The sequence below is a fragment of the Necator americanus genome, chromosome I (genome assembly GCF_031761385.1).
Source record: "Necator americanus strain Aroian chromosome I, whole genome shotgun sequence".
Taxonomy (NCBI): domain Eukaryota; kingdom Metazoa; phylum Nematoda; class Chromadorea; order Rhabditida; family Ancylostomatidae; genus Necator; species Necator americanus.
In genome coordinates this window covers 3,123,547-3,140,185 of record NC_087371.1, presented here as the reverse complement: position 1 = coordinate 3,140,185, position 16,639 = coordinate 3,123,547, and the positions used below count along the sequence as shown (strand labels likewise).

Here is a 16,639-nt window from a genome sequence, read left to right as displayed (position 1 = left end):
CGTTCTTTGAATTGTTCCAGCTGTTGAAACTGCAGAAATTCTACACAGCACCACGTTTTTCGAAGCGAATAAAAGAGTGGGATGCGAGCAAAATCATGTAAGTGCTGTCAGCTGCGTACAAAACCTCATTGGAAATGAACGAATTCGAGATTTAGCTTTGTACAGCAATGTTTGAATTGCAACATCAACAGTGGGACCTCCTCCCATGTACAGTCGCTTAATACAGAACCCAAAAGCAAATTTAGCCGGATCAAAACGACGTGAAGCTTGGTGCAATTGTGGCGGCTGTGCTCAAAGCTCGAAGAAGCGTAGAGCCAACGCAGAGGTGGGATCGAGGTGGGACCAACGCGAACCGGAGGGATGAGTGCTGCTAAAAGAAAGGTCTCCCTCGACGCAAGCAATTACGCAACTGTACCGCTTTAGAGACCTTTTTGACCCAGGTATGTGCTCTAACACAAGAATTATTACATAGATGCTTCAGCTACATGCCATTACTAAAGCAACGAGAGCAGATTTATTTCGAAAAGCTCTGCAAATGATCAAACCTAGAAGAATCCCTGACTCCTTCTAAGGGAGTTTTAGAGTCTTTGTTTCGGTATCTCTCTTCGAGCCCAATTCTCTAATGCCCTCCATCGGGATCCTAACAAAGTGCAATAAAGGAATGCGTAGCGTCCCTATCCCCGACAACGTTGATCTAACGTAAGGTTGTGAGCACCACAGCAATCCTGAAGTTCGGCTTTAGCCGAACTCTCAGACTGGTATAAATGATAATTGAATTTGAAGTTTATGTTGGAATACAAAAAAAAATTGGAGAAATTTGCAAAAAAAAAGAAGCGAGTAATTGTAGGAATCAAATTCAATTCCTCTAAGACTGAGTGACAGACGTTTTGAGGAGAATTCGTCCCAAAAACTCCCCCCCCCCCCAAAAAAAAAAAAAAAAAAGGATGGTGATGAATTTATTAAAGAAAAAAAGGGGGGGGGAAAAAAAAAAAAAATTTAAAAAAAAAAAAATATTTTTTTTTTTTTTTTTTGAAAGCTGGGACAGGGGAATTTATTCACTTGAACTTCAAAGACTTCAGTCTTCCATTTTTTTTTTTCTATTTTCATAGGAAATCAGTGCATCCAGCCAATATCTTACTAATTAATTCCTTAGTCGAATAGCATTCGGAGCTTGCACTTTACGTTTACGTGTAGTTGCGTGCATTTTCCATGAAATAAAAATTGTAGCATATCCGATACGTCTCCACAATTTTTCCTTTGTTTTTTTTTCTAGCAAAAATCCCGTACAATACTATCAGCTGATTCTGATTTGATTCTGAAATAATTTTTGTATTCAACCGTTTTTTTTCTGAGCATTCGACACTTTCTCACGTTAGTATTTTAGCACATCCATTATGGGAGAAAGTCTGGAAGAAAGTACGCTAGAGTGATCTCCTGTTAAGGCTGGAAATCATGTGTCATTAACAAGAGGTTTTCTTTTTTTTCAGAGGTTCAGAATCTAACTTTGTGAGAAACCCTGTTAAAATGTGAAAAATAGTCTTACCATCGAGAGATAGGAAAGGAATGCGTTGGTGGTTGAAAAATTACGGGAGCGTTCACCACTAAAAAGAAATTATTTCTCTCCCTCTCTCTCCTAGCATTTAAAGGCATCATCCCACGAATCTGAGGTGGTGCAGATTTCAGGTGGAGTATTCGTATACAGTATGGGAGACTACGGAGAGTGGGGTGATTCCGTCCATTTCTTCCTAATTGCCGTAAAAAACGGCCCGGAAGATACGGCTTCATTCGTTTTGGCGCACTATTTTCTACAATGGATTCGATTGGAGCGCGCCAGCCTTGTGCGGCGCCGCATATTCCGGGCAGTTTTTACGGCAATTAGGAAGAAATGGACGGAATTACCCCCATCTCCGTAGTCTCCCAACCCCTATACGAATACTCCACCTGAAATCCGCACCACCGTAGATTCGTGGTATGCTGCCTTTAACTCCACTATAGAAATTTTCTCGGGAACAACCTTTAAACAAAGCAGTTAAGAGTGAAGCAATCACGATCAGGATTTATTGCTCTTACAGACAGAATACTTCCGCACTAATATTGAATTCGTTTTATCGTTGTAGGTGCTTAGTTCTCTTACAAATTGCACCCGTATAATGACATTCGGTAGTTGATTACGAGTAATTTGTAGGCAGAATTAATTTAGCCCGTTAACATAAATATTACCACCAAGAACTTCAAGCCGTTAACTGTAATGCTAACTGTTAGAATTTCGATAACAATAAGAAATTTATGAATTACGGTATCGCTGTTCTGTTGCTATCTTCATGCGGTATAGCATTACTTCGCTGATGTTGCTAGGTAAAAACTTCATAATCAGAAGAACTCTTTCTTTCGTGTATAATTAAATTCATAATGAGGGAGAAATCTTAATAATATTAATTTTACCTCTAAAAAATCATTAAAAACCACGAAAAAAATCTATCAAATCCAGCTACATGGTACATGTGCACAACGTAATGAAACTATCATCTTTGGTGTATCTGGGAGCGCTAGAGCACTACTGTAAATTTAAAAAAATTAAAAAATCGATAAAGATGAAATAAAGAAATAATGATAAAGATAGAATTTTGATGTAATGCCTTAAAGAGCAATAGAATGATCGTACCCCTCAATTTTAAAAAATTCATCAATGTATTCAACTATTATACCTTACTGTCACATTTACTTCTGGCCATTTTATTACTGCGTAATGTATATAAATTACGTTACCGTCTGTGCATTAAGCGGAGCACCAACTTTTCCTGGAGACTACATAAGTGCAGTCTGGCGGAAAACCCCTTAATTATGAGGTAGTATCGTTTAGAAGGGAGCGGGTGTGGCGCAGTCGGTTAGAGGTCCGTTGTAGCCACACGGTCGAGGGTTCGAATCCGCCCTAGTGCTCACCAAGCCTTTCATCCCTCCGGGGTCGATAAATTGGTACCAGACTTGTCTGGAAAGATAAAAACACTGACTTGATCATCGGCTGGCCCCCGCAAGTCATTGTATGGGCCAACACACGTTCCAAAACCTCAACGATCACGAATTCCAGTAAAACGCGTTGGGGCATCCCAAGTGGATTGATACGCCAGTGACTTTTATTATCGTTTAGAAAACAGTTTTCCGTTGGGGTTTTGCCAACGCCGCGCCATATGAAAATGTCGGGTGAAAAAAAGCGGGAAGTGCGAATGAGGCAAGGAGGTTGTTCTGAGAGGTTGAGTGCAGGCACCTCGCGTTACTTCCACTTCCACTTGGCTTGCTTTTTGAGTGAAATTGCTTCGTAGCAGTTCATCCATCTTCCTTTAATCAAGATCAGGCGTGGATTGATGAAGAAAGTTTTTTTTGTGGTTGTTAGTACGTTTACGCTCGCGTTCACGTTCCAACTGTTTTTAGAAAAACAAAAACGATGTCCCTACCGTCTACCCGTTTACTGTGCAGCAGCAAAGGACCACAGAAGAAGAGTAACATTAAAATTACCAATTTTTGGTTGAACTCGCGGTATCCGTAATCTACAAAATAGTTTTCTTCTAGTCCGATTACGGTACAATTTTGCAGCGCCTGCGTGAAATCTTCCATTGTCGTCCCGTACGAAATTGAGATCTTAATCGCTGCAAATTTGGAAAAGTGAGACGGAAATATTTATGTGCATCAAATTTCGAACGTGTTAGTGGAAAAATTTCTAGTTTTCTGAACTTCTTCCTCCAAATTTTACACGTAAATACCCCTTGATTCACTTCTCGAATTATTTCACATTTTATTGTTATTTTTATTTTTCTATTCTTCTGTACCTCCTAAATCACATTCCAATTAGCCTTCCGGCGCATTCAATTTTCTTACGGCTATTCTTGCGAATCCATGGTTTTACTAGCCCCATTTCCCTTTTTTATTTCTTTTTTCACAGATATCAAATGGAGTCTGCAACAGTTTGCTACAAATTTGAAGTTCTTTTTTTGCCAAACTGCTAAATTTTCCCATGTAAAAGAAATTAGAAATCGAAAATAGTAAGTGGTTTCGCTTTGTTTTCCGGTGCTCATATATGTAAGTCAGCTTCACCTTCGCTGTTAAGAGTAGTTGCTGTACGAATAAATAACAATCTACAGCCTTAAAAGGGCATACCACCGTAATCGCAGGTGCAATTATCTAAACCCACAACGGTAACGCCTTATTAGAAAATAAGCTATAAAATTATACTTCTAGGAGCTTGAAAATTAATTCTATCATTTTTTCCTTGGTGTTCACCACTTTTGCGACACTTCAATTCTTACAATTTGACGACAATTCTTACAATTTACAAATTTCTTACAATTCTTACAATTTAACGCACTCTAAACATCGGCATTTGCTCTATCCTCACATCTACGTTGATTGATTGAAGAAGTTCTTCTTCTTCCTAAGAAAATAATTTTCGCTGCTGTTTTCCCTCCTCTTCTACCTCTTCATCCTCGATGATCCTCTTCTCAATATGTAAACTGTATTTCCTTATCAACGTCAGAGGATGCAGGCACAGTAAAAGTTAGGTGAAAGTTTTGAAAGAAGCCATGGATATTTTTTTTCTTTTCTTCGCGTTTGGGATCTCCATGGTAGAACAGGTTTTTGAATACTGCCTTAGTCATTTCCCTGCGTACTGTACCAGTTCTTATATGGTCCCTTATAAATTGTTAGATCCGGTTAGCACTCGTAGTTCAGGCAAATGAGTTTGTCATTGCTTCAACTAAACACTGAGAAAAGTATTGGTTGATAAATCGAGTCACAAAATGCGGAGTTAATGAACGAACTGTATCTCCTGGGAGAGGGAGTAATTTCAAATAAATGCTGTAACACAAAATAAAACACGACTTTCTTTATACGGTGGTGTGCAAAACCTAAGGAGGAAAACAACCTTCGCATGATGTATCACTGCCAAATAATATAGTTCAGTAAAAAAAGGATCATACATAGAAAGATTTGGTACAGTATAGTACAGAAGGTAACTGAAAGAAATACGCGTTGAGACCAATATAAATGAATTTTCAAGGACAATAAGTACACTGAAGTCACCGCGATTTATGTTGGTCCTGTGGAGATTACAAAAGCCGAGACATAGTTCTTAAAGGCCTCACCGCACGAATCTGAGGTGGTGCAGATTTCAGGTGGAGTATTCGTATGCGGGATGGGAGACTACGGAGAGGGGGGTGATTCCCACCATTTCTTCCTAATTGCCGTAAAAAACGGCCCGGAACATACAGCTTTGGGCGTTTTGGCGCACTATTCTCTACAGGGACCGCTTTAAAGGCCGCATCTTCCGTTTTTTACGGAACGGAAGATGCGGCCTTTAAAGGCATCACCCCATGTATCTGCGGGTTTCAGGTGGGTTATGCCCATTCGGGGTCGTAGATTACGGGGTCGAGGGTGATTCTGTCCATTTCTTCCTAATTCCTGTGAAAAAAAACGTCCCGGAACATGCGGCACGTGCACAAGGCTGGCGCGCTCCAATCGAACTCGTTGTAGGAAATAGCGCCCCGGAACGCTCGAAGCCGTATCTTCTGAGCCGTTTTTCACCGGGCAATTAGGAAGAAATGGACGACTCCGTATAGGCATAACCCACCTGAAACCAGCACCACCCCAAATTCGTGGCGTGATGGCTTTAATAGTGCGTGTCATCACCACGGAAGGCAAAGTATGTTCTGTAACGTGTTCTCATGTTGTCTTTTCCCGTTCTTTCAACTGCTTCGTGTTACGGGACCAGCCCTTTTTGGTGCTGTAGTCACGTTGGTTTCAAACCATGCGACCTCCACTATCCTGTGCACAGCTGGAAGGAATATCCATATACTCCCGCACTTTCATTCGTTTCTATCGAGCTGTTAATACATGTATTATGATATATTACCTAATTAGTCCTCACACTTTGCACACCTGTGTACTTTGCAGGCTTGTAGACGTCATAAGGAAGAAAAATACAAAATCAGTTGCAAATCTTCTCATCGAATTCCTGGGAGGGGGATTCCCTCTCAAACAGAAAATTTTTTCATTGTTACTGTTTTGTTAAGGAGTATCGAGGTCGAATACCTTTTTTTATACTTAACAATTACTTTTGAGTTTTTGTCTTCTCGTACTCATAACAAGGAAAATCGAGTACTTGAAGAAACGCTCTGCTATTGTATGAGAATGGTACTTATTCTAAAAATTGAATTAGTACATTTATCGGTTATCATTGTCATTTCGGTACAGCCGTTCTGGGCAGTATAGTTACTCAGTAGGGGTGTACCGAAGCGGTATAGGTATGTAGGTCGCAAAAGAGATGAAAAGAAAAAAGAAAATAAAAAGAAAAGAGATAAAAAGATTAAGCTCCCACCTCGATCTCAACCGCTCGCCCTGCCGCGACGCTTCGAATGCAGCCGCTTTCACGAACTGTACGATGGTTCCGTTGTAAATGTGTTTAGTGGCAATTTTCAATTTAAAAAAAAATCACTTATCGTTTGTTGTCTTTGTAATAAATGGAATAGTACCGTGGATACCGCTTCTTCTACAGCAACAGATGAGTTCTGATGGATATGAGCTCGATGGATGGAACTATTCTTTGTATTCCCTTGAGATCATTATGAACCTATTATTTATCCCCACAGTTTTTCTGCTCTTCTACATATTTATTAGCCAGAAAAACCTTCATGTGAACTTAAGGTACATCTACTTTTTATATGTCTTAAGAAACAATAACAGTATCAAACGTTTTTTCGACTATTTTTTCCCACTGAATATTTAAGATCCACATTATTTTTGGCGGCTTTTGGACACCTGATGTGTACTTCACATAGGCTATTCTTAGTTGCTGCAAGATTTTGTTGCATTGCTCAACGGAATGCTCCAATTGTGGTGAATACTACTGATAAAATTGATAACATTCTTCAAATCAACTTTATTTTATTTTTCAATTCCAGACTCACCTACTCCTTGTTCAAGACGCTGGTATTAACATCGCCTCATTTGGTATGCTATTTGTTGTCATTGAAAGAGCCATAGCTTCAAGATTTACCACCACCTACGAGGTTCAATGTACTGGATTTATCGTGCCCAGTTTGTTATGTAGCACAGTGGTGGGTTTTGAAAGAAATAAATAGGTTAATGTACGCTGAAAAATTCACACAACACGGACAAATATTTTTCATAGGAGATGACAGCCTTGTGCGTGCGCTTGTGATCCGTAGTTCAAAGAAATAGTTTTAGTCGTCATTGAAAATGTGTGACCAAGGAGGCTACTAAGAGTTTACAAACTTCTTATTTCTTAGTATGAGTAGCAATTTCCAAGAGGAGCAATAATTTTCTTCTAATCATCATTGAAGCATCCAGTGTGATAAGCATCGTGCAGCATATCACAAGTTTTGCCGGAATGCGTTGGATGCAAAAAAAAATTTTTGGAGAGGATTTACACAAATAAAGACTCAGATTTGTAGGAAAGAAAAGAGACACATGCTGACCTTCGTAATAAATTTTAGAAATACATGCTGATCTTTCTCTGACTTTTTTTTTCCTTGCAAAACTATGAATTCCATGGTTGCTCTTTTCATAATTGATATTTCAGGTATTCCTAGCAGCTCTCATTTCTTCTGTATCATATTTTCACTTAAGTAAGTTAATTATTTCAGACAGCAGTTTTTTTTTACCAAAATTCCAGATATTTAGTGATATTTCAGTCGCTTATTTTGATGTATACATGATGATAGTACAAATAAGTGTGTTTATTCTAATTCTGGTGGTAAGTTCACTATTGTTTTTTTAGCAACATTAAAACTAGGGATGCAGGTTGAGAATTTCTGTCCCGATGCGATCATTAGAGGTAGAAAGGTTTGGCTTTATATTTAGAAACCGCATTACGTTAGTTGCCAAATAACCTCAATTTTTAGGTGCTTGGGTATAGTCGGATGCGTATCGTTAGGTACCCACAGCTCCTGTGACAAGTTATCGTGAGAGGAATTGACTGGCAACGTCATTATCGCTAATTGCGCTGCGCCGTAGTTAATAGCATCAACAGAGCATTGCGCTGCGTTCGCCTTATGCTCCACCCACCAGGTAGTCCATCTACGTCCCTCATTGTAATAAGGTGAGAAAGATGTCTCGCAGGGGCACGCTATCTCTGCCATTGCTTCTGTAAGAAGAATCGATCGCTTACGGTTAAAACGACGTGAAAACACGATGCGGCTGTGTAAGCAGCTGCGCTCGAAGCGGAGCGGTGGAGGAGGCGGTTGGAGATGGGACCATCGCGAACTGCAGAGAACAACGGCACTAGCAAGGATCTTTCCTAGATTCTAACAACTACGCGCCTTGCACCGCGTCAAGCGTAGCCGTCTACGCAGTCCTCATGTCGGTTTGACCAGACTGTAGCTCTGTATTTTTCTGAGTGATTTTTAACTTCTTCTTGAGGGTATATCTCTCATAACATCAAGCAGAATTCTACGACGACCTTGATATGTACCACATGATACACGTTGTATCAACTCTTGTTACTAAAGAACTAAAAAATTATTTAACACACTGACGACAACGCGTTTTTTTGCGTAGCTAGTGATTTAAAAGTTAATAATATCTTTCATACATCGGTTGGGTTAGCAACGGTTGTACTCGAGTTGTACTTAAGAACAACTTTAACGCCTGGCGAACACGTAGCGAACGACAAGGAATGACCGGGAACAGCAAAACAAAATTGTGAACATTAGTGGGCTGGAGAACAAAAGGCTGATGGATATACGATGGTTCAAAGATTGAATCCCGCTGAAACAGAACAATTGTGATATGTTGAGTCTACACTGTTGCGGTTTGTTTCTTGATCTACAGTAAATACTACTTTCAGATCCGATAAGTGTCGATCATCTTTCCTTAATCACATTTTATTGTGGCTTTAGATCCATATTCCAAAAAAAGTGCTTGAAGCTGCCTCTTCTAGTTTATTTCATTTTTGTCCTCGTAAAACGCAGCCTCTGTATGACCAATGCCTGGAAGCGCCATAGGGCCAAACTAAGTCTTCCAATTGGTGGTCAGTGTCAAAAAAAAAAAAAACGGCGGCTGGTTTGTCTGTGAGGATAAGGACGATGAATGTTGTTATTGGTCTTCTGTGGTGATGAAGATTATGGTTGTGATGACTTATGGGTTGGCCTGTAATTCCCCTTTTAGGACACATACGAGTCCATAAAAATCTCTGTTATAACCCATAAAAAACGCATAAAAACGACCTGAAGATTGGTGCAACTGCGTTCGCTAGCTAGCTTTCGAACCTATGTAGTGCGGTAAAGCTGGCAGTCATGATTGAGGAGGGACAGTCACTTGCTGGAATAGTACTGCAGAGGTGAGGACTCCATCTCAATCACAACTGCCATCTCCTCCCACTGCTCTAAGTCGATGCGCTTGCGCAACACGGCTTGTTCGGGTTGCGCCCATCCCACCATTTTCTGAATTGAAGTCGAACGAGTTGGTGTGCACAATGTATAGACTAGTGCAGAGCACTTAATCCGCTTTATTTTTACAAACAGGAATTTAGAGGCCACGAATACAATGATGAAAGTAGTACCTGTTTCTTGTGCTTCTTCAGACAAAAATCCGTGAAGACGTATTCACAATAATAACTGGCTCCGCAATGACGACGTGATTTCCTATATTTCAGATCAATTCATGAATCGACACCTCCAGATCGTTTAGGGCCGCTAATAGTAGGTTATTCCAGGCCTTAATTGTTATTGTGTTAGTTAATATTTCTTTATACCGACAACGACATCATTTTATGATGGATCTTACAAACAAATATCAAATGGATGAGAATATCAGAGTTTGCCGCTATCTCATACCTGTCGCAATCAATAACGTTATGACTCAGGTAATGGCATTTTCTTGGGGTATGGCATTTTCTTCAGCTCTTTCTGGACGCTTTCCTTCCTCAGCGTTCAGTTGTATTTTTACAATCGCTCCAAAACGACCTGAAGGAGTGTGACCATCGCGAACTGCAACAATGACTGTTGCCAGCAAGGAACAATTACTCGATCTTAAAGGTTGCGCTCCGTACGGTCGTACTGTTTCGAGCGCAGACACCTGCGCAATTGCATCGCGCTTCATGTCGTTTTGACCCGAGTTCCTCCCTTAGGTTTTGTGATATGTTTCCCCTTACGCGGTCTTTTTATCTCTATTGCAGCATAAGGAAGATTGAGCGGGTCTTTGATAGTTTTCGAGACGACGGACGATCGTGGAATGCGAAAGTTCGACCTTTCTTGAATCTTTGCGTCGAGATTGCAACTTGTCGATAGTCAAATTCAAGCAACAGCCAAGATTGTTAACAAACTTTATTATAGATGCGATAGTCGGAGCCGGTGCTCTGACCACCTTCACTTTTGAACGGCTGGCGAAAAGACCCTCTTCACTTGAGCTGCACCCAATGAGCTGAACCCACTTTACCTGAGGAGGGTCTGGCCTCTCCCTATCACACCTACGAACTTGATTACGGCTCATCTTTCGGTGTTGTCGCCTTCGTCAGAACCTGGGAAGTAAGAACATTTGCAATATATCATCTCAAATGGTTCATCTAGAACAACTGATCATCCCCCAAGATATTACACCCGGAAACAAAAACCGAAACAAAAACCGAAAGAGACTAAATCGTGGAACGGTCGACATGTTGAAAGTTTCGACCAACATTCTCCTTGTTATGCTCTCATTTTCATCCACGGCTACCAGTAGCGACTGATCGTCGAAATCCTATAGTTGTCCTCTTCTTGGCTTTTTTTCCAAGCTAGTATCGCCAGATATGAAGGAAGAAAACCATTCCTTTCATTGTCTTTCACTAATTATGTATTCTCTCGCTGAAAAGCTCGTTGACATCGCGAAATAGCTGTGATGGATTTCATCCTATTTCTAAGTGGTAGAGCTTAATGGGACGAATGTGAATATAATTTTCGACATGCAGCTTTGCGAGCAAGATAGTGAAGAATGTTCTTAAGGATAAAGGATAAAGTTTCTGGCGTTAATCAATCCGCTTGGGATGCGCCCCCACGTTCACTTCAATTCAGAATCGTTTGAGGTTTACGAACGTGTATCTGGCCTACAATGACTTGGTGGCTAGGATGCGCCAGATGTGAGGGTTTTTAACCTTCCTGTCATAGTCTGGTACCAATTTATGGACTTCGGAGGGATGAAAAGCTCGTTGACATCGCGAAATAGCTGTGATGGATTCCATCCTATTTCTAAGTAGTAGAGCTTAATGGGACGAATGTGAATATAATTTTCGACATGCAGCTTTGCGAGCAAGATAGTGAAGAATGTTCTTATTAATAGGAATAAAAAGCAGGACGCAATTTTTCGTAGTAAAAATGCCCGCTGGAAAACCTCAGATAGATTACCCAAAATCAAGCATTTAACGTGCAGTTTAACGAAGAGTTTTGAATCGCTGAATGTACCGTATACCATTTCTATCCACTTTTTCTAAAGAGCGCTTTTTTTTTCTTTTCAGGTCGTATTTATATTGCTCATAGCGTACTCTGTCTTTTTCACAGATATTCCCCTCGGTCATGACACTTCTTACTTGAGTCATGCGTATGATCTTGTTAGTCAAATTTTCATTGGAATTTGCTGCTGATTGCATTCTTAACGTTATTTTTTCAGTTACTAGCCTATGAACGGGATTTTTTCGTGATAGCGCTTGTTCTACGAAGTCAAAAGTTTGATCAACTGGTGAAACGACGAAGAAGAACGTCGAAAGTCGTAGAAATGGAAGCTGCAGCTGCTGCTACATCTGATCATTTCAACAGCCTTAAAAAAATGTGGTCATAGAGGTAGAGATGTAATAGTGTTAATTTTGTTGTCACAAATGTTTTTTATGGTCGTATAAAAGCGATTTGGAGTTTCGGAGCTTGCGCAAACGGCGTAAGCTGATAAATGAATTATTAGAAAAAGGTAAACAAAGCTTGTTGCTTACTCTTATTTCCTCTCTTAAGGTGGGACCATCGTTAGCATCACTCGCATCGCAAGCAAAGATGGAGCCGGCTACGGTCCCACATCGATCGCAATCGGTTTCTCCACCGTGCCTCTTCGAGCGCCGCCGCCTACGCAATTGCACCAAATTTCAGGACTTTTTCGAATCGAGTATGTATAACAAAAGATGTAACATAAAGTTTTTATTTGTGTTATAGTTTTCAGTCAAAAAGAATTATCAATAAGAAATGCAAAACAATAAAATTAGTCTACAATAAAATTAGTCTAATATCAACAGCACAATGTAATATAAAGTTCCTAATAGCTAATAAAGGACTCAGTATAACACTTATAATTACATAAATGTATACGTTTTCTTCTTACTGTATCCGACAGCTGACAGATTCATGTAAATGGAAAATCTGATTGTGATAAAGTTGTTTGCCTTCAATGTCTCTATGACTCATGCAATAATGGATGCGGAAATGCATGAAGATAGCAGAGTATTAGGAAAGTGTTAAATATATTCAACCAACTCTGAAAATTCATGAATTTAGCGGCAGCTTTAGCTCTTCCTTAACGTTTTTCGTCATATATTTTTATGGTGCCAATTGTAATTTGAGCCGTACCTATCATTCATCTTTATTCTCCAAGTAACGTTTAGACGTTGTCGATTTTGAAAAGAACTTCTTGAAATTATTCACATACATAAGGTATACTCCTAAAACTCTCCGTCTTTCCATGATCCATGATATAGTCATTCCCATGGGTGTTCAGCCAATGAGACCGCGACGCTGCCGCAACGCGCGATCATTTTCTGTTTGGCACCGCTATCGTTCCCCTCTGCCCTACTACAATATTGCGCAGCCTGTTATTTCACAAAGGAATAGTTGTGAGTTTTCTTAAAATTGAGTTATCTGTGCCCTTTGATATAAGATTCTTCTGGTGACATTATGATCATTATGACGCGTGTCCTCCTCGGAACAATAAGTGATCCATCTGGGAATATCTTGACCAGAAAATTTCCAACTCTGTTATATTAGAGACTTTGAACAGCTCCATTCTTCTAATAAAGCGCAGGATTAATCGATACTCTAAGTAATAATTTTTACGGATTAGATAGTAAAATTCGATAATTTGATATTGAACTCATCACCTTCGACAGAAAGCAAGGTGAAATAAACAACAATGCATAAAGGATAAAGTGTCTGGCGTTAATCGCGCCACCACGTTCACTTCAACTCAGAATCGTTAGAAGTTTACGAGCGCATAACTACCGTATACGGAGACTTACGGGAGGACTACCAGATGTGTCAATTTAGCTCTCCCGGACAAGTCTGGAACCATTTTTTTCGACTCCAGAGGAGTGAATGAAAGTGTTGGTTGGCTCTGGAGTGGATTTGAACATTTGCATCGATCGGTTGTGCAGACACAGCGGACTCTTACTGACTGCGCTACTTCTCAAAACACAATAGTCGAGAAAGAAGCTTTAAATCGAAAAGCGAATGTATTGGAAAAATTCAAAATATTAGAGTGTCTTTGTCGGTAGATTTAAATTTACGTTTTTTTTTCTTCGAATCCTGACGGAACTATTCGATATGCGATTGCAAAACTAGTTTCGACCACGCCCTCCCCCTCCAATCCTCACTCGATACTGGTTCGCGACAATTGTAAACTTTTCTATTTTCTATCATTGAAATTTGACATATGTACATTATTTTAGTGCTACGTCTTATGTCATGTTCTTCAATGTATTGTAACACTCACAACCTCATTCCAGCATTTTTTTCTCATCGCAGTTGTATTTGCTTTTTTCTCTATTTTTAAGTAGGGGCCCCGCAAGATTTTCTATGACCAACATCACACCCAGACTACCACAGAATCAATTTTATGCGCGAATAGGAATCATTCCAGAAATCAGGGCTTCCTGAAATTGAAAAGAGCTATTCTTCAGATATGATGCCTAAATAAACCTCGGCGAACTCATCTTATTGATCCTCATATATTCGATAGTCGAAGCCCCTGTTCCGACGAGCCCCTTTCAATTTCGGATGGTAGGGGAAGGGATCCAAATTAGCTGCCTCCCTATCGCACCTATGCTGGGCATATCGAACACTTCCATTACTCCATTAGCTGCTGGGAGTTCTCCTGATCTATGAGACCATAGGATCTTACGACAACGTCGTCCACATCCAAGCGAAATGAATTCCGCCCAAATATTCACCGTATCGTCGCTCTGGCGAGGTAGAGTCGGGTCAAAACAACACGTAGCTCGGCGTAGTTGCGTAAGTGCAAGTGCTCGAAGCGATGCGGTAGGGCGTAGCGGTTTGGATCAAGAGGACCTCTACTAGCATCACCATCGCTGCATTTCACGATGGTCCCACCTCAATCCAAACCGTTAACTCCATAGCGCCGCTTCGAGTGTCTGCGCTTACGGGACTGCACCGAGCTACGTTTCACTCCACTACATCTCCGTAAGCAAAAAATGGACGTATGTATTCAGTCCACGCGAAATGTCAACGCGGTCGCTTGCGTGCGTAGTCACCTGCACCGAGCATCGAGGCCGCAGTCTGGACAAAACACCCGGCCACCTGTTGCATTCTGCACGGGATGCTCACGTGACAGCACAAGGTTACGGTATCCTGCATATGCAAGTGCAGATGAGTGTCCTGCAATTCGAAACGAGGCTGCTGCAGACACAGATCAAGTGGTGATCAGAACCTGATTCCCTGAACCTGATTTCATTACCGCTTTATCTTACTTCTTTTTCTTATTCTACTTCTGAACGCGTGTGCAGCCTACACAATTACTTGCAGGACCCTCTCGTTGTATCAAGTCACTGTTTTTATGTTTTTCTTTGTTTTGTTTTTTTTTTGTTTTTCCCATAAGGCTGATGTGGTGCTAAATACATTGTTGATCTCGCGAGATGAGCTTTGGTTGGCTCTGAACAGCTTCGAACCGTCGACCGTGCAGTCGCAAGCGAACCTCCTGCCGACTGCTCCGCATATGCACACTAAATCTAGATGGATATAGGGAGAGAAATGTTATATTTCCAATTTATCGCTACAAAGTAAAAGAAGATAAACATTCAACATTTTTTCCGCCACAAAAAAAGACGCTGCTAATCTCCACCGACAATAAATTAGGTGCCGGTGTTTGTGCAATTTTCTGACTCAGGTAAAGTGTATTTCTTTTCTCTTCCTTTCTTTTTTAGTGCACTATTGATGCATGCGAATAAATAAACAAGTAAATAAATGAATAAATAAATAGTAGCTCTGTCCACGATCGGTACTATACCAAAAATACAGACAAAATCAGACACATGATGATTTTATGGACGGTTTATGTCGAATTTTAGCGCGATTGTGACCGTTCTGTGACAGATAGCTTTCATCAATTTTAAACGAGAGATAGACAGAAATTGTAAACATCGCTACGATACGTCAACATCTGTGAAGCAACAAGAAATAAACAATAAACAAAATCCAAAATCTAACAAACAAAATCAACGAAAGGTAGTGATTTGCGTCCTTTCAGCTATTGTGTAACTAGTAATCACATGTGGAATGTCGATATTAAACATTCATATGATTATTCATATGGTATTTTCATCTATTTCACAGGGGAATTTTCCGGAATCTTCTCCTTTTCTCGGCTACACGGCATACCATTGTTTGCTTTTCATATCTAGTGAGATATTTTTCTTTAGTAAAATTCCCCACCATTGGAAAATAAAACGTTTTTAACCTTTAAATGCTTTTTTTCCAATGATGATGTCGTGAAAATTTTTCAGAAACAGTAATAAAAAATTAAATATGCTGTAATTAAAAAAAGATAGAAAAAAAAGATTTTGTCAGCATAGCAGAAAATCCAACAATATCTTCTGAAAAATTCAAAAACATGTCATTATTTGCTTTTGTTTTCCATCGTCACTCACTTCATTCCTTATGCAGTAATTACTACCGAATCTAATTGGTGCGGCGCGTAATTTGTGGCTACTTGTGCTCTGCTAAACGACATTTACTTCACTATTCCTCGGAAACTAAGCGTTTTCTCCGGCCCGCTGCATCGCTTTCAGGACCCGATTTATTTTATTTATTTTCTCGATTTTTTTTTGTCGTTTTTTTTTCTCACCAATCGATTCCCATCTCGAACGCTATGTTGTCGTGCGTTTGAAGAAGTTTACTATAGTGAAAGTTTTGGTTTGCTTAGCTCTCTAAGTCCGTTTCCACTTCATTTTTGTGAACATAGTTTTTTTCTTTGTTATGTACTGTATTCACTGTACTATTACGACTGCATTCACGTCATTCAATCTCCTCTCTCAATTCCTAGTTACAATTCGATTTTTTTCTAGTAATTTCTCCCTTAATACATTTACGGTTCTCCCAAAATCGAAGAAATTCGGTCGTGGTCACAAACGATGCTGAAGCTCATTCTCTCAACGAGTAAACATATTTAGGGACAGATTTAATTGAACTCCGAGACCACTTACTAAACTACTTACCTGGTCAAGAAAGCCATAATGAGTTGTTGAAGTTCTTGTGAAAATCAATTAGTTGTCAATTAGTGATTAGTTTAAGAATTCAGATGGTTTTTTACAGTATACCTGAATTCTTGAACTACATTACAGTGAATCCATAACAGGAACAATTGAGTGTTCTTCTCCCTGTATCGTCGCACCCGT

At 39.9% G+C, this 16,639-nt stretch overlaps 1 protein-coding gene across 1 annotated transcript; it reads left to right on the top strand.

The window, feature by feature from the left end:
* Window positions 1–6,807: 6,807 nt before the first annotated feature.
* On the top strand, window positions 6,808–11,814 carry RB195_004328 (uncharacterized protein; the record flags this gene model as incomplete). Its single annotated transcript, XM_064182125.1, has 5 exons — window positions 6,808–6,882; window positions 6,948–7,103; window positions 9,722–9,871; window positions 11,495–11,587; window positions 11,647–11,814. 5 exons carry the CDS (start codon window positions 6,808–6,810, stop codon window positions 11,812–11,814), a joined length of 642 nt encoding a protein of 213 aa, XP_064033392.1.
* Window positions 11,815–16,639: the final 4,825 nt, after the last annotated feature.